Source organism: Hypomesus transpacificus, chromosome 11 (assembly GCF_021917145.1).
Source record: "Hypomesus transpacificus isolate Combined female chromosome 11, fHypTra1, whole genome shotgun sequence".
Lineage (NCBI taxonomy): Eukaryota > Metazoa > Chordata > Actinopteri > Osmeriformes > Osmeridae > Hypomesus > Hypomesus transpacificus.
In genome coordinates, this window is record NC_061070.1 from 12,676,122 (window position 1) to 12,700,360 (window position 24,239).

A 24,239-nucleotide genomic window follows, 5' to 3' on the forward strand; every position below is an offset into this window, starting at 1 on the left:
AACCGTCTTCCCATGAAAACAACATCATACTGACCTAACGTTATGATGTACAGGTGATCGTATTGTAGTGTGCATAATTCTAAAACAGCATTGATAAAGGATTAAGCAATTTTGAATCATACAAGGGAAAATCTTCCCAGGAATTGTGTTTACTGGATCATCGTTGCCATATTCCATTCTTGTGTGTGACAGCTACAAGTCGCCGCGATGTGATGTTATGCGGTAAGTAAAACCTAGCTGTAACTGTAGTAGCTAGCTGGAAAGTATCGGCACCAAAAACCGAATGGAGAATCCAGATATATTAGATTATTATTGTATGATTTTGTATTATCTTCTATAACTAAGTTGTACCTTTATCATTCATTTGTCTACCTGTCTGTACTTAATTACATGGTAATTATCTGCTTGTTAACATAATCCCTTAACGTCAGCTCTGCGTTAGCTAACTGTCCTGAATCGACTGGGTTCGGGGTAAAGTCTTACTGTTACGTATAATGCATTATCCTGTATTGTCTTGGTTTGCCACCAAAATACACCGTGGTCTTACAAAAGTAAAAAACAATAGACTATTTTAGAAACGTTTTTTTATGTCTGTAAACATCACGCCTGCACAGGTACCTATGTAACAAACTAGCCTATTGGGTGAGATACTACAGTATACCACAATACCAGTGGTCGAGTCATGATAAAATGGCAGTCAATTTACATATAGCGTCAGAATAAATCCGCAAATTATAGTTCGTATTTTCTTAGGTCAGTGTTGCTCACACATCCGACCAATGTGCTAATTAGCACCCTTGCACCTAATTCTGTTTTGACTGTTGAGCCAACGCAAGTTTATGCACACACACACACACACACACACACACACACACACACACACACACACACACACACACACAAAGAGAAAAAGTAAGACATAATTTACTACTAGTGTCGAAATGGCCCTCTTCCTTGAGGAGAGGAACTTTAACAGATTCAAATGTCCCAAACATATCTCTGTTACACAGTGAGACAAAACAACATATTAGAAAACAGTGTGTGCTGTGAATTGGAAACCTACATGTCTTTTAATGTTCAAGCCTATATGGACAGAAACACAGAAAACTGGAAAGATGGGAGCTGGGGGGATCAAACAGAATGATGTCAACAAACACTAGAAAGAGTTATTTGGTTAATGTCAGCAGTTCCATTTTTGCAGAGCAAGCCTTATTGCAAAGTGTATCTGACTACAAACAAGCAAACAGGCCCATCTAACTTGACAAGTCAGTGGATGTTTGCATGCTTGCTGAAAACATTTGATTGCTGTAAGCATAGTTTAGATGAGCATGAGCAAACGTTCCAGCTGTCAACCAACCAACATTGTCACACACTAACTTGCTTATCCCAAACACAGCCAGTATTCAGTAAAGATGTGACTTCTGGCTTGTTTAGCTTTTATTCATTTGACTCCACTTCAGCACACAGCAGGCTTCTCTCCAGAGAACATAATACTATGATACCAGTCAGTTCCGGTCACCTCATCATTTAAAACCTCTGTTTAAGTTAATCCATTTCATGCCCTAGTTTCAATTGCCAGGAACGTCTTTTTGTAGATGGATCTAGACTGCAGAATGTTGGCAAATCCAATCAAATTTAAAGTTAATTTTTTTTGTTATTCCTTGAATCTGTCAGCCTACCTATTTCCTACAAACATTTGTTGGATATGAAACTGTAATTTAACAAACCAACTCACACAGTAAATGTATTTGTCATGTTGTGGGGGGGTAGAAAAACAGAATGCTTTAGAAAATTTAAAATACAAAACGGACAGCTCTAATGCAAATAAGTGCCTGGTGATGTGGATTACCATATGACAATATATGTAAAAAGGCTATCTGAGGAAGAAATCTCACACTTCACTAACCTTTCTTTTTCCCGTTCTTCCCCATACTTCCTCTTTCTCCACCTGTGTTTTCTGAAGTTCTTTTCCTGATGTCCTATCCTGCTTACATGCCATTCTTGTTTCCTCCTAGAGAGTGTTTAATATGCAGCAAATTGAAGATTTGAAGTGGAGTGGCCTACTTCTCTAAAGAGGAAGTAGGACATTTGCATCTGTCTTGTCATTAGTTTACACCTGTGAAGGGCTAAAGGCATTGGCCTACCCCAAATGTTGTGTCTTCTGCAACTTTATCCTTGAGGGTCATTAACTGTGGTCTACAGTATAAAAACAGTTGGGCTGTTAGTAAAGGTTCACACCATGTCCAGTTCACAGGATATGGTGAACATGGTGTGTGAACCACACAGATTTTGCCTACATAACAAAAATGGTCATAGACATGGATAGCCCAAATAAAGTTTGTGGCCAGAATAAGGTTATCACATATCTACATCTATCTGTCTGTGACTGTTTCCTTCAATCTCAAATATCAAGGGACGAATGTGTACTGTCTAAATAAACTACATTTCATCCCCAGTTGACTTAGCAGCTTATCACCAGCCCATTTCCAGACTATTTGACATTGCTTGTATCCATAAAGTAGCCTGTAGTGGATGCGTGATATTCCATTGCCAACACTACGGTTTATCTTACTATTTCTAGCAGTACTGCTTGTGCGGTAGACCGTGTTCTAGGGGTGTAACAATATATCGTGGAACAATATGTCGCAATGCAAAACATTTACAATATGTATCGTAGAGTTATGGATTTTTTTTTTACAATACGACGTCCGTTTGATCGTATTGGTTGAGCTACCAGTGTGCAACCTACTCTGCACCTGCGTCATCCGTGCATTCACTGCATTTGCAGAAATCACTTGAACTGAGTGAACTAAATTGTATGTACAACAAAGAAACTTATTGAAAATGTTTCATGTTTTGGAAAAAATCTGTGAATTGAATTTGTTTCATTCAAAATGTTGTTCATAATATCGTAATACATACTGTATCGTACACCCAGGATTGGGATACATATCGATCGTGAGCTGAGTGTATCGTTACACCCCTACCGTGTTCATATTAAGTTGTGTTGATCTGTGTCGATCTGCTATGGTAATAATACGTTATCATAAAGCCACAGGTGGGTCCTCATTAGCCTGTGACACCTTAACAGCATGCAGGCTATTGTGGTGCCTCATTCCCCAGTGTATCCAATCAAAATATAGCCCACACTATTCGTGGTCTCATTTAGTTGTGTACCAAGAGCCAGTTTCCTGTGTGGATTCCTCAGATGAAATCTGAAAATCAAAAAGTTGTGAGTCGTGACACAAGAAGAATAAGAGAGACTGCGATGTTGCCAAACCACAACTTGAAATGAGGTTTATCTTTAGTTCCATACTCAGACGCTTATTGACTGGATTCCAAACAGGCAGCATTTCAATTGAGTTTGCAAAACCAGACAGGACCAGCCAGGTAGATAGGCCTGAGCGCGTTGATGTATCGCTGCCTCTATTCTCTCAGGGTCCAGAGGTGACAGGTGAGCAATAGTGCCGTGTTATGTCAAGACTAAAGGTTTGACGTTCCTCAGCAAGGCATCAACTGCACTGTCCTCGAAGCCTGCACACCACCCGTTATCTGTAATAGAGTGCCTTTGTTCAGCGTCGAGACTCGCCACGCTCTCCCCGGCCTGCTGTCGTCAGCTGTTGGGCCTGACAGATGGATTAGACCGCCACTCTGACGGTTACCCACATCGCTGTCACCAGAGCTGCTGGCACAAAGGCATTGGATTCAGGTCAAACAGGTCCATGTAGGTGATGCGTTCAGTCATGTCGGTGGGCCCGGCCCGCACAGCAGGAGTACATGGAGTACACGCACCCCAGGCTTCTGGAGAGATCTGTGACATGCAGCGGTTATGAGAAGGTCACTGGTGTTGTTTGTTTTCGGTCAGATAACTTCTGCCCACTGACTGTGTAGGCTGTGTTGACTAATGACTTTGAGAGAGGACAATAATGTAGGCTATCGCTTTGTGACCCTAAGATTAATACAGGACGTACAGTAGGCAGTTTTCTGTCGTTTTGCCACTGTGAGGAAGAGGCTGTCTCGGTGACCCCTGTCAGATTGGCCAGAGGAGCGCAAATGTATCACTGAGGAAAGGAAGGAAGGAAGGTTGGAAAGAAGACGCCTGTTGGACTGAGCTTGAAGAGCTTTTTGAAAAAGCTGTCTGTTTCCCTTTTCATTATCTTGGAAGATGTGTTGTTACTGTACGCCGTGGTTCCAGTGATGCCTTGTAGACATTGTTTTCAATGTCCCCTTATGGGCCTCAATTGCCTATTTCCTCAGTGTAATGCCATACAAATCCAATTACACAGAGGAACTGCCCCGTACTTTGCTGTAATGGTGGATGTGGATCTGTTGTTTGTCCATAGAGCAAAGGTCTACACACTTTCTCATGTTTGTTTTCATTGAAGTGTGAATGACATCACACAGTCCGGGTCGGTCTAAGCTGGGTTGTGAAATGTACGTTTGGTGTGACCCACGAAGAATGGTGATGAGTGAAATGTTTCTGTTAGCCTACTTCTGCAATGGTGTGTGTGTGTGTTGTGTTTAGTATCTATGTGTGTGTTTGCGCGGGCTCAAGCCAACGGCTCAACGCTAGGCGCTAGGCTACAGCTGCAGACTGTTAATATTTCATCTCCAACTGCTACCTGGGCTGTAAATATTTGTCCAGTATTGTCTGCACACGAGGCAGTGGACCGGTTGTGAAACGATACAGGTGAGGTGACAACTTGATATTCTCACCCTTTTATTACAAGTTGAGTTCTGTAATGGGAGACTACTGTGTCATTTTCCAATAAGGAAATGAACTGGGGCAGGTATTGAATCTTTTTTTTTTACCTGGGACAGACTTTGGAAAAAACAAAACCTTATTGTTCACTTTTACTTTATTGTTTACTGTATTAGCAATGGATACTGACTTTCAAACTTTCCTGTGTGAGTCTGTCAATTAGCTGTTTGCGTGGCACCTTTTCTGTAACTTGGTGCTCGGGGCTGGATGTCTGGGGCTGAATGTCTGAATAAAAACATGAATGATCTTCCAGTGGTGCAGTGGGCACATGTGCTAAGTAGTACTGTGCACACAGAGACATGCGCGTGCATGTGGAGCCCGCGTGTAGAGAGTGTGGAGCCCGCAATGGGTGGGGTTATCTTCAGAGACTACATAGAAAGAGAGAGAAATTGAAACTCATCGAAAGAGAAAGAAACTGTAAAGAGGAGGGGAAGGGGGAGGGAAGCTGGGAGAGAGAGAGAGAGGTGGCCCGTCTCGGTCGGAGGGTTTCCTTTTGTCAGCGTCATGTGTCATGGACCTGCAGCTTGAAGAGAACGCACGGCCACGAGAAGTAGGTGAGGTTCTAGGTTTTTCCTTGGCATAATTCATGTTTGAGCTCAGACATCAGACGCCTTTGGGCCATGGGAGTTGGGGTTTCTCCAGGAACCCCTCAATCAACCCTCTTTCCCAGGCTTTTGGTTTTACAACTTGTTTTTGCCAATTGTAGCTGTTCTGAACTGTACAACTGACTCAGCTTCACGTGTGTGTTCTCGGTGGAGTTCACTCACCACTATGAAGGACACATTTAACTGAGTCAGTCAGTCTGTTTCCTGGCAGGCTGATGCCTGTGTTAAGCAGGGTTGCTAACTGTATGTGCTTATTTAGACTTGGCCTGTCGGTGAGGTCAGACATGTTGCCTTTAGTTTCCCATCTAAGGGTTGGAACGTGTGTTATTGTGATTTTCCTATGCAGTTTTAAGCTCTGTGACTATTTTTCTTTTGACAATTTTTTTTCTTTCTTTTAACTAGTCTTTAGAGTTGTAAAACCTGTTGAAAGAAGACTACAATTTCTTGCCCTACTTCTACAGCAAATGTAGCGTGATATCTATGAGGGAATTCATTCAGGATTTTATCTCAGAGAGCAGATAGCTTTGTGTGTGTGTGTGTGTGTGTGGGGGGGGTGTTCTGTAGTTTCAGTTCCCTCCTGTTTGTGTGTTCCTATTTAGGTAGGAGTAGTTGGTATGAGGAGAAGGTGTAGGGGGCGGGGGTTGCTGCAGGGCAGCAGGTGTTGTTATTGTACCGTTGTTTTTTCCCAGGCGATGCTCATGGTAACCCCCTTATATGGTGACCCCGGGAGAGTTGGTCTAAGACCATGACAAGAGAAGTCCCTGGGGTTTTTCTTGCATCATGTGGAGACTTGAGGGTGTCGTTTCATGTATTGCAGAATATCTTGATGGCAAATTAATTTCCCATTAGATTTAAAGTAGCATGACACGTTCTCTGGGGCTTTAAAGACATTGTGTTAGTCATTTACAATCCCCTAAATCATTCATTTGGGATTCTCCGTGCTCTCTCATGGTAGCAGTGCCCCTGCAAGGGCATAGCAGATATGCGTGATCTGTGAGTCAATAATGGAATGCTTGTTAACAGGGGAAGTGTAGGTCTTCGCTTGACCAACATGTGTACACACACACACACACACACACAAACATACAGGTCAGCTGGACCCTTTGCCTAGTTATTGTAGCCTGTTATCTCCACTCTTGTGTAAATAGGAACGACAAAAAGGTTGTCATGGTTTCCAACGACTTCTGAAAGTAGTGCTCACAACAAAGTACGCACAGAAGCCAAAGCTCGGGGAGGGGGGGGGGGGGGTTGTGTGTGTTCAGCATGATAGTTCACTGTGTCTCAGGCCGGTCCACATTGCCAGTATCCTAGTCCCTTCAGGAAAGACTTTAAATATCAAGAGGATTGGGGTTATCTGCAGCGCCAGGAGTCCTGGAGTCCTTTCCTGGTGTGCATCCTGACTCTCCCGCTGGATCTTTCCACAGGCTGTCCTTAACCCTGGAGCCCGCTGGATTGAGTCAAAGCTGCCCGTCGCCAAATCAAGGTTGACTTAAGGTTGAGTGAGGTGGAAGTTTTGTCCTCATCCTCCGTATGCAGGTTTTCTGTGTTGGAGTCCCACTGGGGAAATAAGGGTAACATAAATAGCAGGTTTGTTGTCACCCCTACAGGTTGTGCTGAGGTCTGCTGGATTATCATCACACCGATTACCCTTTAAGCTGATTTATGGAGCAAAGGTTCTCGACATCCTCCGCGGCTGACTCAGTGACAACCAATGTCTTATGTCTCTCAATAGACACACGCTCAGTCACGTACACACAATCAGACAAACATACAGGGCACACTGTGTGCACATACAAATAACCCACATGGGCACACACACCTAGCCTACTTAAACCCATTTCACACAGTCACCTCCTAGTTTCAATTGTTTCGGTACACAATGAAACAAACGTTGCATTCAGCTTCAAACTGGGTGCTGCGGACTGTTCTGTCAAGCGTAGCCCACGTTGGGTGTCGGTTGACTTCAGATCAGTTTGAATCTGTTCGAATGGTAGTGGTGCCCTGTTTGGGAATCCTCAATCTGACCCTGGATCAAATGCACTGTGTATCTAAACCCCTGGTTAATTGTTGTGCTGTGATGGGCCTTGTGGAACCTGTAGGCTGTGCTGTCTTATTGGCTGGCTTGCTGTCTGACCGGCTGGTTGGCTGGCTTCCTACTGTCAGGCATGAGAGCTGAGCTGTGCTCGGCACGGATCGTCCAGCTGACTGATTTATGAGTTCTTCCTGCCCCTCCTCCTCTTCCTCCTCCACAAGCCTCCTTGTTCCACCCTCCAGCCCATCAGCCTTGGCCCCCATCTGAACCTGGCTGTCCCTGGAACACAAGCAGAACCAGCCTGTGTCCATCGCTGTCAGCATGCTCTATAAACAAACCGCTGCCAGAGTGGAGGAGCTGGACAAGCAGTGTGTGTGCGTGTGTGTGTGTGTGTGTGTGTGTGTGTGTGTGTGTGTGTGTGTGTGTGTGTGTGTGAGTGAACTGTCTTGGGACCTGACTGCAGCTGAGCACTCAAGGCCCAGGGAGAACTTAGTGGGAGGTAGCTCAGCTGGGAGATTGGAACCACAGTGGATGGATATGCTTTCTGTGTGATTTTATTTCATCACAATGTTGAAAATGGGTTGTTGAAAATACTTTTTTTTATGGTTTTAGAGTATTATGGAAACTCATAGTGAGGGAAGGTAACCGGACAAAGAACCCTACGGGGTTTGGGTTTGGCCTTTGTGTTTTTTACGGGAAAACAAGAATCGGGTTTTGCAATGAAAGCGTATGATATCATATCCCAGGCTTGTTTCTCAGTGGTTTTGATGAAGGTCAAAGCCACACGGGATGTTTATCAGTTCTCTGAAAATCTCGACTGGAGAGATCAAAGAGGAACGTCTGCTGAAAGCCTTTGTATCCATTTGATGTATTTTACATCGGAACTGACATTGCTTTCAAGTGACCTTCCGCAAAGTTAGCTAACAGGAATCAAGCAGCTGAAATCCATTCAATATTTGTAATGTATATCAGTTGACTTCGGTATGGTGTATTGATTGAACTGAGCAAATAAATGACTTATACAAATCACCTGCCCCTTTACTATGGTAGAAGAACTACTCTGATTAATCTAAGGATGACAGGAGTAGCCTATAAGATTGGCAAACAGACAAAAGACTGCAAACCACAAACTGAAAGCTCATCTCTAGCAGACCCTACCTGTTAAAACCTGACCAGAGACATTCAAGGACGGCTTTCCAGGCTATACCCCCGTATTGGGTCGTCCTTTCATGAATTGGCCGCCCGTCTGTGTGTAACGTTTTGTTTTAATGTCGTTGTGTAGGACGGAGGCACACGGGAAGCTCAGTAAAGTGATGAGGTGAGCGAGGACGGAGGAGGCTGAAGGAGCTCTCGACGACCCGCTAAAGGCTTACGTGAGCAGCCGCTGCCTGTGTCCTATCCCCAGGAGGAGACTGGGTCCTCTGGGTGAAATCCCTCAAATGCTCCAGAGACGCCATGAGCCACACCTGGAGAGGCCCCCTCACGACTCCATAGACTGCCCTTGCTCCTGCACCCCCTCCATCCTGGGAACCCTCTGACCCCCCGCTGCCCATTGGACGAAGATGAAGCGGGTGGGCCAGTGGTCGGCGGAGGAAGTCTCCCGTTGGTTGAACGAGGAGGGGATGCCAGAGTACAACGACGCCCTCCACCGCGCGGACGGCCCCGCCCTCCTGCGCCTCTCCCAGGCCGACTTCCAGACTCCGCCCCTCTCGCTCGTCTCCTCCGACAACGGGCGCCAGCTCCTGGAGCGCCTGGAGACGCTGTGCGTCGAGACCCACATGGAGGCCCACCAGAACGGGCACGCCAACGGGCACGCGGGGCTGCCCAACGGCACCGGCAAGCTCCAGAGGAACGGCTCGTCGTCGTCGGGGCAGAACGGCTACCGGAAAGACATGGTCCACATCCCCATCCCCATGGGCGACTCGGAATACTTGGTGGCCTTCCCCTCCGAGTGGGGGAAGACGGGCGTGGCCTTCCTGTACGCCGTGTTCTGCTTCGTCACCACCACCGTGGTCATCTCCGTGGTCCACGAGAGGGTGCCGGCCAAGGAGCACACGCCGCCGCTTCCGGACAAGTTCTTTGACCTGTTTGACCGGGTGGAGTGGGCCTTCTCCATCTGCGAGATCAACGGAATGCTGCTGGTGGGGCTCTGGCTGCTGCAATGGACCTTGCTCAAGTACAGGTACGAATGAGGAAAACCCTGAACGCTTCCGGGATGTGTTTTCTGGGAGGGGGGGGGGGGTCGAGGAACCTGCTCAGAGCAGCTCTTCAGAGCAGCGCTCCACGCCTGTCATACTCCCCAAAGTCTGGCTCACTTGGCTCAGTGGGTCTTTCTAGAGTCTTCTTAATGATTCACCTTGGTGAGTTTGCTCATTCTCGCCTCCTTCCCCGTTCTCTCCTGTGTCCAGGTCGATCATCGGACGTCGATTCTTCTTCATCGTGGGAACCCTTTACCTGTACAGGTGTGTCACCATGTACATCACCACCCTGCCCGTTCCAGGGATGCACTTCAAGTGTTCTCCGAAGGTATGTACACAGGCTCTTTCCCCTGGCTACAGGGGTGTTTACCAGACCGTCAGCTGCCAGCTGGCTCTGGTGCCTGGCGTTAATCTCATGAAAATGACAGCACAGCCGTGGAGTTCTTATGTGGACGGACCCTGCGTCCCTCTTTGCGGTACACAGATCTTAAGAGGACATCACAAGAGCTGGCTGTGTGTGTGTTTACCACCTTAACTAACACATTTTCTTCGGGAAACCCTGGACTTCTTTTGAAAGTATCAGACGATCTGACCGTCACCAACCTCCAGATCCACATAGTTAATCATCCGTGTGTAAAAGGTCTCTCTCTGTGTTGCCAGAGGCCGGGGGGGGGGGGGGCGGGGGGGGTAGATGTTCAGCCCTCTGTACCTAAAGAAAGCTCCCTCTGTACACCCTGGGTTTGGTTTCCTGTTGAAACACGGCTCCCCCCCCCCCCCCCCCCCCCCCCCCCCCCCCCCCCCCCCTTTCATGGACAGACCTGCTGTGTGGCAACTTCCTGTTGGTGTGTGTGTGTGTGTGGTTTGTTGTGATTGAGTCATACCTTCACTAATCCTGCACTCTGCACCTGCTGCTCACGCTAAGTCTTAGACGAGGCCTGTTGGTTTAATGTTGTGTTAACGTCTTATTTTGTCACGTGACCAAGTCACTAGAGCTTTGAAAATGATAGCCGCCTGGGTGATTAAACAGTGCCTGTCGTGTGTGTGTGTTTGTGTGTGTGCGTGCGTGCGTGTGTGTGTGTGTCATTCCAGCTCTTTGGAGACTGGGAGGCTCAGATTCGGAGGATCATGAAGATGATTGCAGGCGGAGGCCTGTCCATCACCGGCTCTCACACAATGTGCGGAGACTACCTGTACAGTGGACATACCGTCATGCTAACGCTAACTTACCTCTTCATCAAAGAGTGTGAGTACGCCATTTCAACCCATTCCTCTCCTCACTAAATATGCTTGCTGCTTTTTTGGGGGGGGCGGGGGGGGTCGGAGAGAAAGAACGAATAGATAGATACAAATCGAATCTAGGAACACTTGTATTTAAGGTGTTGTACTGTGAAAGATATTCAAAGATAAGCTACTCAGAAAGCGAATTACAAAACTACCATCATGATAATGCATTCTCATTGCGAATATCTCACTATCAGTTGTCCAGGCAAGAGCTCTCTTTCTCTCGCATATAACAATAGTCCTTTGCCCTAGGCTCTTTCTTGTCTTCTCCTGTTCTATCCTGTCCTTAGCATAGAACATTTGAGGCCTCAGAAAGGGATAGAAGGTATGAGGCTGATCATATGACCATGATAAAGAATGGACTCGACGTACGCTATTGCCCTCTTTGCAACATTTCAGATAGCGGAGATCGAAGGTTGAGGAGTCCATTACCTAACAGTTTGATAGCAAAGCTTTGATAGCGAAGCACCACCTTAGTCGACACTTCATCTTCTAACTTTCTCTGCTAGAATGATTCCTCCCACAATGCTTTATCCACAGTGTTTACTGCATTGTGTAGGCCTTTCTATGCTGTTGGTACAAAGATTTGAGAAAGCCACTGCTTACTCAAGGGGGAGGAAGATTAGTCAATTTAGTCTGTGTACATTTTGTGTAAACTGCTGTCGGTGTGGTGTCGGTAATGTTTTTAGAAAAAGCTTTTGCGCAATACACTATAGCTGCCACTATGGTTGAGTTGTGAAGTACAGTAGGGACATCTAGTGGATTGAAAAGGAATTGCTTTTCCTGCTTTTCATGATAGTTTCTTGACAGGTGTATAGATATAACTAACTATAAGTTATAAATCGACTCTAGATCAAGAGGTCACCGTGCAAATTCTTCCCTGTGCATCTGCTAAATTAATACATTTTCGTTTTGGTGTCTACTACATTAACTGTGGCACCATGACTTCAATAATTCTCTCTCTTCCTGTTTGTGTTCCAGATTCCCCTAAAAGGTTTTGGTGGTACCATTGGATGTGCTGGAGCCTGAGTGCCGTGGGTATATTCTGTATCTTGCTGGCCCATGACCACTACACTGTGGATGTGGTGGTGGCCTACTTCATTACCACTCGCCTCTTCTGGTGGTATCACACCCTGGCCAACCAGCAGGTGGGTACTTCCACAGGACTCGACCAGTCCCAGTCCCTTTTCACTCCACGTTTTTGTCATTCAGATTGGAATATGGGCAGAAAGCCATTATGGCACAATACATTTTCACTTCATGGTTTTTAATGTGGATCAGTTGATGCAGTCAATATACACTGCCATACATTGACATGTAATACACTACCTCTCAAACAGGAATGTTATGCTTATTCTGATATGGGTTACAGTATCGTTTTGTGACAGGTTTTTGACTGTTGTAGCAACAAAAACACAACCCTGATAACCCTTATCTTTTCTTGTGTGTGTTAAGTCTCTGAAGGAGACCTCACAGAGTAACCCCTTCTCCAGGGTCTGGTGGTACCGCCTCTTCCAGTACTTTGAGGAAAACGTCAAGGGCATCGTCCCTCGGAACTATCAGTTGCCATTGTCGTGGCGAGCACCGCTGTGGAGCAGAGGGGTGAAGTACAGTAGACTTGACACCCAGTGACTCAGGTCACGTGACAGGGGTGGGGGGCTGTGCAAAAACACTAGTAAAGTGCTGCTCTGACCAATGGCAAAAGGCTTGACCGACCGGCGCTGTTGCTGTCACCTGTAGCTGTTCTGTCTATGACTATTTAATGTCCAACTGGCTAGCACTGTGACCTTCTCTTCCTCTTTGGTTCTCAACATGATTTCGTTCGGTTTGTTATTTCTTTGTGTTTGCGGGAACATTTTGTTTTTTACAAAAACTGGGAGTACTGCTTATATCATCATTTTGTTCTCTTTTTCTTTGGGCCGCAATGCAATTGCTTTTTTTGTTGTTTAGCAGATCTGGTTAGCATTTGCATATCATGTTTAAGTTGTTTAATTTGGTTCGGCATTCCCTTTAGGGGAACTTTGTTGTTGTTGCAAATATGCATGTTTGGTCCTCCATGTCCTTATAAGGTCTACTACTAAGTGCAAGCTGTGTCACTGAAATGTTCATTTACATTTAATAACCAAAATGCCATAAGCAGTCACTGAGAGTTTCAAAACTTCTTTTCTAACAAAATTACTTTTTTGTAAAATATCCTTGTGCGTTTCCAAAAAAACTACAAAAAAGTATTTTTGTAAAATATTTCAACTTTATTTTTCAAAAACAAATGTCCAAAATAATATTTTTAGATTTCTACTTTTTCAAAACAGAAAGCTGAGAACAGAAGAATCTAAAGTGGTATTTAGAATTGTTCTAGTGCCTTCCTTAGCTAGCTTGATTGTACTACCTGTGTCTGTGATCCTCTGCCTCGCGTGTTTCTGTCTGGCTGTCCACACTGTGGCATCTAGGCCAGTGAGCACTTAAAGCATAGTCTTGTTCGCATGAATGTACAATTAATATTGCCAGCCTTATTTCCTATTGGTCTTCCCACAATTAACCACAGTGAGATGTGTAAAATGTTCTGTTTGTTCATGGCAGCATACTGAAATCAGTTTTTTTTTCCTGGTCAGCAAAGGCTATTATGACAGAAGCAGCTGACTGTTAACTTGATTGTTGAAGCCCGGATGATATCCTGAATATCACCCAGTCTTGACTGTGATGATGTTCTAATCGGGTCCTTGCGAGTCATTGTTGTACTTCCTTTAATCCTCACTAACATTTAACAAACCTATGATTAATGTAATTATCATGTTGGCTGTCTCAGATCTCTGGGACCTAATGGTGTAATTGTGTTGATGGATGGTTCCTGGTTGTTTAAGGTTGGGGCTGAAGACTTGGATCTACTACTGCAAGCCTTTTATCGAAATCCAGTCCTTTCCCTGATGCCTACCAGCTATGAGGGGAGCTAAGCAGTGTGTCCATCCTGGTATCAGGCACAATGTCACAACAGTCATCCCAAGGAGTCATCAGTCTGGTGTCTTCACACATCTAGGGTTAGTGTAATAGGAGTCAAGTCCTGGTGTGACTTGTGCCCTCTCAAAATTGGTTAGTATCGGGCTCTGAGAAATATGTAAGTTGTGTGGAATGCAATGCCAAACCAACAACAGTCACTACTACGAGTGGGTCATCTGCCAAATTGCCATTCTTTTTTTTGTGGTCCAGTAAAAATCCGAGCTAGGACAAAACGTTCAAGTAAGGTGTAAGAACACAAGACTGGCAATGTCCTTCTGTAGCATGATCTCCATGAATGGGAATGATGGTCTTTGTTTATGGTTGTGGAGACAGTTGCACGAGAAATTCCGTTAGGGCTGTGTAATAAAAAATGTCCCAAGCTCAATTATATTTTAATGGCTCAACTAATGACACAGCACTTTATAAACAAAACTGAAGGCTAAACCTGAGCAAGTTATATCATTGTCATGGTTCAAGTTACCTTCAAATAGATATAACAAGTTGAATGCCATTGATTGCAATTCTTTCAGTTGTCCCAAAACATGCATCACTAAAAGGAAATGGTGAATCCTGCATCGATATGATATGACATTTGCAATGAATGTATGGGAGACATACTTTATGTAATGTTGGTTTGGAAGGTGTGTTACAACCCGGTTAAACCTAGTTTAGGCTTAGTGTTGTTATCAATGGCATGAAGATACAGTATGCTGTACTTTGACTGCTTGCTAGTACATGTAAAACTTACTGTAGCCATTGAAGGATGTCTACATGTGCTGGAGGCTAACCTAATGCAGATCCCTTAAAAGCCATCTATAGTATGTGATGTGAGCAAAGTTGAAAAAACGTTCTTCTTCCTGTAACATTGTTTTGTCAACAGAGGGCAGCCACCAGTGCTGGGATGTTGAAACCATGTCAGAAATCCTTCTTGATGTGTTGCAAATCCAACCCACAGGGCCAGAAGTCCATTACAGGTTTGGTCCACATGCTGGACAGAACATGGGTACCTAGAGCATTTCCAGATCATAACCTTGGTGTGCATGTATTTTTGTGTTTTAGAATGGGTGTAGTCTACATGTCTAACTCCAGTGTTAGTGTTGGAAGACAGACTTGTTTGCCAAGCAAGCTGGAAAAATATGTTATGAAAGTTAATGTATTTCTGTATGTTAATTTCATGTGAATCAGCAATCCATGTTGTAATTTCTGTTGTTTATTATAATGTGTTTACCAGATGTTTTTAAGATGTATGCTAATTGAATATGACAGAGGAACATACCTGGAAAGCTTTCCAATAAAGCGTTTATTATTCTGTATTTCAGTCAATGTTATGGTGTTCCTAGACAATCTTCATGTCAGTTTGGTTCCTGAGTTGTTGACCATTGACACTGCCATGATGACCAGTATGGAACAGTGCACTAATTAGCCACTAGGTGGACACACACACTTGCACGGCTTCAATCCAGGCCATGGCTGCTCAAACATCCCCAATATACAGGTTTCTACCACAGTGAGGTAGCAACTTTCTCTGTGGCACAGTTACTGTCTGTTCACCAGGGAGACTCAACAGTCTCTATTTTTAATGAAAATATTTGAATTACCTCTTAGTGAAAAATAGAAACACCCACACAAGAATTGTGTGGTAAAAGAAGATGATCCGTGAAATGTATCAATCACGACATTGACAATGTTCCACTGTTCCACACCAAAGAAACTCCCTATCAGAGTTAAATATCATTCGTAAGTAATATATTAATTCCTAAACGATGACGAGTGTGTATAACCAGGATTGTCATTTTTATAGTTTGGGAAAAGGTTGAAAGACCTCTGAAATCAAATGAATTGGATGAAAGAAACAGGAGATGGTCTTTATCTAGAGTGCTGGGTCCTCAGCTTATTTAAGTATTTGCTGGCTCTCTGGAGAGATTGTACTGGCCAGACAAGCACAACTCCCACACACGACCACAGCCTGATGAGGGAGGGGCCGCATCGTCAAAACACCCTCAGTCTTCTTCAGTATATAGGCCAGTGCATGCTCTCTTTCAGGGAGTCTGTATATTCATGAGAACCATTTTCAGGCAAAGGCAGCCACTCCACAGTTGGTTCACATGTTTATATTGTCGGCTTGTGAACGGGATTCAGTTGAGTGTGTGTGCGTGTGTAATATTCATGTTTGTGTTTGGCAACAGTCCATTAAGAGAGGACAGTCTGTTCTGGCACTGTACACTCTACGGGATCAATCTGCCTGCCTATCAATCTGGGCACACTCTACTGCCATCCACTAACTGGTCCTATCTCTATGTAAAGACATCCATTTACTGTTCGTGAGTGTTGTTATAGTGAGCCTGGCTAGTTGCTGTCAAATAGACTTTTTCTTTCGTAGCAATACAGCCAACACTAACATGACACTGTTCACAAGCCAACTCTATTCTAAGTAGGTCTTTATCCGTAAGTTTTAATACCATACTTAGTCTGAGACCAATTCTTGGAGTGCGAGTGGAGACATCTATTAATGGATAACATTTTAAAGGGGGTAGCATGGGAACATGTCATCTGTGGGTCAGTCAGAACCACCACGGGGTTAAGCACAGACAGGACTATCCGTGTTTCTCTCTGTTTGCTTATCTTAGCCAGTATGCTGTGACTTCTTGTCTTTGTCCCTGTTTTTCAATGATCTGAAACCTGTACGGATGGGGCTAAATATGGAGCTACAGCAGAGATGCATTGGCTGGATTCACTGATGGATCCCCTGACTGAATGTGAGGGTTGAGGAGGATGCAGATCGGAGGCTACTTTATAGGAAGCAGAATCCAATGACTGTCCCAGTCTGTCTCTGTACATGTCTCTCTCTGTCCCTGTACATCTGTCTGTTTTCTCCCCCCGCCTCCCCCTCTCTCTCCCTCTCTCCCGCTCTCTAAAATGCTCCAATTGTTGTTAGAGCACCACTTGATGGAGAGGTTTGAGGGTGCATGAATCAGAGTGCTCTCCCACTAATCAATATCTATTCCTGATGGCTGTTGTATGCGGCTGAATAGACGCTGTTGAAAGCTCTGCAATGTGGGGTTTCATTTGCCCCAAATAGAAACACTCCACAGCAAAAAGCTAAAGAAGGGTTTCTCAGCTGTCAGGATGTGCTACATCTCTTCTTTACACTGAATTGTTTAGCAGTGTGACAACAGTCGAGAAGGCTGGAAAAACCCTGTCAGAAGATGGGGAACAAGTTATGACTACTCAGCTGGAGAAGGGAGATTTTCACCACACACACTGAAGTCCAGCCAACAAGGGGTGACATCACAAGGGCAAAACCACTACTGGACACAGGCCCCAGATTCAAACAGTGGGGTTTAAGGTTATGGATGCACATGCAGCATGCGCTATCAGTGCCAACCACAACTCCATTCCATCCCATTCACTGTGTTGAAGCATGACTGTAGCAATAGCTACAATAGATTTCAAAAGGAAACTTAAGGCAACAATAATCAGAAAGGAAATTAGAGTAGAGTAGGTTATTATTTTAGGTATTTTCGGACAGACAAAAATGTTTTGATTTTAGTTCTTTGCTTTTGTTTTTCGTTAGTTTTTCTTATTTTACTTTGATTACAAATGTTGTTTTTTAAGTCTGTGTTTTTGTTCACCAACATTGGTCATGCTGTACTGCATTTTATGATTTGCATTGTAATGTTTTTTGCCTGGATCCCAGGAAGAATAGTCTCCACTACGGTGTAGACTAATGGGGATCCTTAATAAACATAAACATAGCCAGTCCACAAAACTAAACACCAATCATCCGAATCATGATTTGGTGGGAAGCACTTTCAGCTGATACACTGTAGCTCAATGAAGGTTTTCAGTAAAGGGTATATTGGTGAAGTAAAAGGTATACGTGTAGTATGTGCTGTCAAAATGTAATACAGGTCTGTTAACCCTAACAGCAATGCGCAGCACAGGAATAATGAGATTTTGGGGGAGTCGACCTTGGAAAGTGTAGGGCTTTTAAGGGGCTTCAGCCAAAGGTAAGGGAGTCCCTGGATGTGCCAGATTGGTACACATCACTCTGAGAATTACATCACGGCTGACGTGACACAGCCAAAGGTCTTGGACTTGAGTAGACTGACAGAGCTCTTACGATACCCAGAAATAGCTGTTAACCATCTGTCAAAGAATTTCTGACACACGACACAGTCCTTTGCACTCATAATCTCGACATTCTTTTGGGAAGAGGAGCTTCAATCCATCCTCCTTAACCCAAAAAGCCCCTGATCTCATCTCAGGCTTTTGGGCTAGTTTATTTTGGTCAGGGGGGCAGAAGTGGGACATGTTGCTGACACTTTGATGGAGCAGATGTCAGCTTGTCTAGCTCACCAGCGACGTCTGTCAGGGCTTGCCACTCAGACTGTCACCTAATTAATGACTCTCCAACCTCGGCCCATGGCATAGCAGCTGCTCATCTCTTTGTGTGCACAGAGAGTATCGATCGTCACATGTTCCTGATAGCTCTTTTGGCACATTTCCATTGTGTAATCACCGACCGTTTTAGAAATATCTGAAGTATCTATCTTGTTTGGAATGCAGACCCAGCACAGAACAAATGAAAAAATGCATGACGATTTGAAGTTTGGAAAATATTTTTTTTCTAAATGTTTTGTTTCAACATAAATGCTGGTAATGGAAAATGTTTTTCCTGGACATGTCTGGTCACAGCGATCGTTGTGGAGGCTGGTCTCTGAGCTGTCACATGGGTCAGAGACTAAGCATGCAGAGACATGTCCTGATGGAGGCCAATGCATTCAGACCACATTGGTTCTAACGACACTCTGTTTGACCCCCAATGACTTTTGATGTCACATAACAGTTTGAGCTTCACAAACAGGAGATGAAACCCTATGGAGATGTTACAGTCTGATGAGGCCCTCTTCTCCCAGGGGTTACATACAACTCCATTAGAGATCTGACTGAGTCTCAACAGAACCAACGGCTCTGAAATACCCCTCGAGGGACTGCTCACTGGGAAGAAACTGAGACTGATCACACAAACATATATGTTGATTAGGTTTTATATCAAACTTTATATCAAACTTTTGAAGTCAGTATTTGTGGTTGTATCTGGGGTTCTGCAAGCCAAACAGTTGTGTCCTTATTCTACACTGTCGAACACTTTCTTGGGTTTTGTAATTTATGAAGCTCTGTGGTTAAATGAAGGTCTCTTGCACTGGTAGCAAGAGACAGGTTAGGGAGCCTCTTTCATCTTTAGTGTTGTTGAAGCTAATTTATGTATTTGACCTACTAGCTGACTGCAGTGAGCTGACAATTCTAAACTGTTCTGGGGAAAATCACCTTTTGCTCCTCTGTTAAAGATGAAATACTGCTCATGTCACTGCGGTTATGGAATGATAATAAAACACTTGACTAATTTTCCGGGAACCATGTACTTGTGACATCACGTCTGTAATGACTAAACTCCAGGAAGAAAACAAACCAAAGAACGGGAAGGGTTCCTTTGAGATAGTGATCAGTGTAGATCTCCTGCATAGCATCCAAATACACATGTCGTCATTCACCAGTATGGTGTATTACTGTGGCTCTACTGGTTACCAGGCTTCATAGGACATTGTCTTACTGCATAGCTGGAGAATCACAAGGACCACCAACTCTTGACTGGACTCAGCATGAGAGTGTTATGCAATGCACTGACAGAATTACCCTAAGCATCTCTACATAATCTCTTTTATCCATCCATACCTCCCTCTCTCTTACTCTCTCCTCTCCTTCTAGCTCTCGGCTGTTCAGTGATATTTGTAGTGAAAATATTTGTTATGTTTTATCCGATTTTGGGGCGGTTGTCTGGAGACATTGTTCGCAGTCACTGAGCCTTCCTGTGGTGTTCTGTTTAACATATGGATTGCCAAGGTACAGGAACCGGGCTCAAAGCCAATGAGCATCAACATGAAGTTAGTTGAGACAGTCTTTAGCCATATTAACAGCAGCAATAAGCTTTAATGAGGGAATTATTCCTCTGTTCATTGCTGAACATGGACATAGCAGATAGTGAACTCCTCAGGCTCAGTGTGATGGCGATTAGAGGAGAAGTGAGTGCCACTGGCTCCTAGGCAACAGTAGCCTGGTGCCAATCAGCATCAACATGAAGGGAGTTAAAGATACCACGACCCCTGTTACAAATCAGTGTTTTCTTTGTTTGTCTTGCATAATACATTTAACACATTTACTTTGTTGTAACCTATCAAAGCTGGAACTGCTTTTGTGCTATACTCAGGCAAGTTGAGATTAAACTGTTGATGTTGGAACAGTATTCTAGTCAATGTTTTAGATATATAGTGATTTTTTATCCATTATATTACCGGCAGTTAGAAATAGTCAAATTTTCCAACCAAACACAAGTACAGTGTAAACACACACACCCGCACAGACACCCACCCACTCACACACACACACACAAATAAACAGACTCATGCTTATACATTGTCTCTCTGTTGGTTTGTTCAACCTTCTCATGTGTGTGCCAGAATCTTAGACTGTGAGTCAGTGACCCAGGGACCTATCAGGATGCTGTTTTGCCTCCCCCCCCCCCCCCCCCCCCCCCCCCCCCCCGGTGAACTGACAGCTGAGAGAGGAGGCCTCGTCCCTGACTCATTAGCGCACACAGCCAAAGGTGTATTAGGGCCTATCACTCTATAGTAAATTACCTCTCACTGAGAAACATTAGTTCCAAATGAATGTAGTAATACTGTGCATTCTCCAAGGGTTGTGCAAGTAGTTCCATCTAATACGTAATTTTTTCCTCTTTTCTCCATTATCAAGTTGTGACATTTTCAACATTCCTCTGGGCATTTCCAGGCACATGTTTATAACTGCTACTGGTTGCGTAGGTAGTAAAATGCTTTAACAGCAAGGGGGAAATAGTTAACCTTGCCTGAGTTCAGCCTGGTTGTTGACACGGTGCAGGTGGCGGCCTGTTGAGTGTCCAGCTGAGCCAGGAATGTGCTGTCCCTGTGGGCACCAGAAAGCTGAGAGGAGGGCTACTGCACAGGGACCAGGGAAGGAAGAGAAGAATCGGTACCATACATCTGCTTGTTCTCTAGTAGGAACAGGGGAACACCAGTGTTGACCAAGCTTCAGACAAGAGGTTTGAAGAGGAGAGGGAAAGTCAGAGGATCAGCAGAGGCTGAAAAATACTTAAAAACGGAGGCTCGCTAATGCATGGCAGACACGGGCTGTGTTCAGCAGATCAGAGGCTGAGGGTCAAAGTAACACCAGCTACCCCTTCCAAGGGCCGGTCCCCTGGGGACCCCTGGGGGCCTACTGATTTACGGCTGTCCCTCCAACTGCTTGCGTCTATCTTTAGCCACTTTGACTTTTATGAGAGCGTTGAAGTGAAGAAGCGCTGCGGCCGGGACGCCGGGCAGAGCTCACTTCAGACACTCTCGACAGGCCCGGGCCGTGACCAACGACATTTCTTACCTTTTGGATAAACATGCCCGAGATGCCAACCACTTACAGTAACTGTGTCAAGGTGGCCATGTTTGGATGGTGCGCGCTGAGACGTGTTGTGCCCCTCAGAAGAGAGTGCATGTGTGAAATAGATGTTCGTTACCTCATCTTGCCTACATAACTGCTGTTCTGGCTGTGTTTCAAAAGCTGAAGTTAAATGTAATTTATTTTAATCATTAGATTTAGGCTCCAAGCCAGGTTCACATTTAACTCACTGTACTGTATGCTTTTCTAAACATTCTCAAACATTACAACAATTAGCACTTTTTTTTTCAAAAGCATAACAACCGTATCAGAGAACCTGGTGATCTTGTGGTATGACTCATAAGGTATGTTTATGACTTAGAATGCAACAGGAATCTCTGGAGAAGACACATTATTTCTCGCCCCACATACTTCTTGCTCCTAGTAAAATACACAGCTACTTGTCTTTCTTGTCATGGTAAGGGGGGTGACCTTTTCAACTGGGTGCTTACTTTATCCAGACAGGCATGTGCACACACACACACACACACATACATACATACATACATACATACATACATACATACATACAGATGGATATAGAAAGAGGGAGATGCTTTGAAAAATGCTTGAGAAGAACATGAGAGGTGTCAACAAGTTCATTTCATTTTGCACATAACCTGTATTTAAACTCATGTCTCTCCACCACAACATGAGTTTGCTGTTGCGGTATGTTCCAACCCCGGTAGATGAGAGAAGTTTACTTATTGTCTTAAGCCTGGGATATGTGTGGGATTCCCTCCGGCTTACATAACACATCTAGTCATTCAACTATGATTTGTCCTCACAGCAGTCTTTGTCAAAATGTGATTTTTACATGTGATTCATTCTCTTTCTATTACAGATAGAAATGCACAGTGGAATGCTGATTGATTCCTAAAAGTAGAAGTTCAAATTCTGCAATGTATTACTGTAGTATTTGTATTGTTAGATCTTACTGTAATCCTTGAAAAGCAGTTTGAAGTAGTAAGTCTTCAGGATGTAGTTAGTTTCCAAAAGAGAACAGGGACCTCATTAGGGATAACACGGACCAGAGTGTTTAAGAATGATTACGTTCCCCATCAGGAAACAGAATGATGGCCTCAAACTGAACATGTTATCTTTGTGTCCTGATGGAAGAGACACACACTAAGGGCAACAGAGACAACACCTTTGTTCCATTCTAGGAATAATTGGAGAAGCTGGAGAAAACATAATCCTGTTTCAGCTCAGTGGATACCCTCCAGTCTGCTTCGAAATAAGCCTGCCTATCTGAGAGGAAACCTGGGGCAGACAGAGGCAAATGACAGAGAGGAGACAGACTGTCTCCTTGTGTCATGTCCTTGTTCACCCTCCCCTGCAGCCGAAACAGACAACCCATGTCCTTATCAGACCAGGAAGGATCTAGGACCAACCGCATACAACAACTAGCTGCCAAATCAGCCATTTTACCATGTTTGGTTTCAGAATGGTCTTATCTATAGTTTTCCATGGCATGGCATTTCTCCGTAATCATATCAACTTTGTATGAGTCACATTCGCTTGAACAAAAACATGATGCTTCATATAATTCTCATCACGTGGAATGAACATACAAATATAGTATATTAACATTACTCTGGTTTTATCTTGAGCAGGCTTTTGACAGTATATTTAAATCAGATACAGTCATCCAACTATGCTAACCAAACTGTGCGTCATGAGACCTCTTCTGAGGTCTGTGGTCACATGACTCCAGACGCTATTGTTGTTGTTCTTTCAGGACACCTGGACGGTGAGGGGCGCTAGACATTCCTGCTCGTGACCTCTGACCTTCCACCCATGCACGTCACCTCTGTGATAGTATTAGAAGGACCTAACCTCTAACCTACACCTTGTTCCTGACTGTTGAAATCTGAAAAACAAGACAGGGACCTCTACATGCTGTCTCAACCGTCACGTTTCAGAGAGGTTACTGCTGAGCTTTTGATCAAAGAGACCTTAATCTGTAACCTCGTCAAAGGCTGCCATCCTGTCTTCGCTCTGTGGTCAGACTCAACTGAACAGCTGAAAATGACAAGGAACTTCTTATCTATTCAATTGTGAGAGCGCTAATTGAGAGAGGCAGGAAGGAGGTTTCATCCTCTTTCAATTTCCTGAGGAGAAAACCATCTGTGGTGCGATGATACAGATAGGAGGTTTCAGTCTTGTATGCTGTGATGCCAAAGTTCAGCTCCACATGACACAGTTATGGCCAAAGTTAAAGATAGACACCATTGTTAGGAAAGATGTGTCATACTAGTTAGGATTCTGACATCCATATTACACTTTGCTCTTAATTTGGTTCCAAACCACTACTGTAATAGTTTTTATTTTTCAAAGGGAGAACAGTTCAATTGTGATCCTTTGAACTTCACCAGTCCTGCCCGACATGAATGCAACAATGTCATGTAGAACTGAGCCATGTGACCCAGTCTGTTGTGATGTTGGAACATCATAGGAAATGGGTGTCTCTGGTCTGATGGAGAGGCAGCCCCACTCCCTGCTCCCTTGCTCTGCCTCATTCCCCTCTGAGGGAACGGCCTGGGGCTGGAAGCCAGCTGTCTCCATCTCTCTCGAAAGCAGCGGTACCAGGAGCACCAGAGAGACCAGGGGCATCAGATGCTTCCCAGAGAGAGGAGGCCTTGGCTGCATCGCAGGCTCAAAGCCGTCAGGAGGCTCGGGGGGGGGGGGGGGGGGGGCCAGCACGGCTCCAGAGGCCAACAGCATAGACTGTGTCCACCATCATCCTCTGCATGTGTAATCCCTTCTCGGGTTTCCATACAAATGAGGGTGCATGCCTGTACATGTGTGTGCATGTGTGTGTGTTTGTAAGAGCCTTGTAT

The 24,239-nt window shown here is 44.5% G+C and overlaps 1 protein-coding gene across 5 annotated transcripts; it reads left to right on the forward strand.

The window, feature by feature from the left end:
- The first annotated feature begins 3 nt into the window (after nucleotides 1-3).
- Nucleotides 4-15,182, forward strand: sgms1a (sphingomyelin synthase 1a). 5 transcript variants are annotated; one of them, XM_047029784.1, is made up of 6 exons: nucleotides 4-222; nucleotides 8,682-9,581; nucleotides 9,808-9,925; nucleotides 10,687-10,840; nucleotides 11,860-12,026; nucleotides 12,334-15,182. In XM_047029784.1, the coding sequence occupies exons 2-6, from the start codon at nucleotides 8,962-8,964 to the stop codon at nucleotides 12,508-12,510; spliced, it is 1,236 nt and encodes a 411-aa protein (XP_046885740.1). In that variant the 5' UTR covers nucleotides 4-222; nucleotides 8,682-8,961; the 3' UTR covers nucleotides 12,511-15,182. The 5 variants fall into 5 exon arrangements, with proteins under 5 accessions (XP_046885740.1, XP_046885743.1, XP_046885742.1 ...); XM_047029787.1 differs by lacking the exon at nucleotides 4-222 and adding an exon at nucleotides 3,692-3,837; XM_047029786.1 differs by lacking the exon at nucleotides 4-222 and adding an exon at nucleotides 3,860-4,690.
- The last annotated feature ends 9,057 nt before the right edge of the window (nucleotides 15,183-24,239 follow it).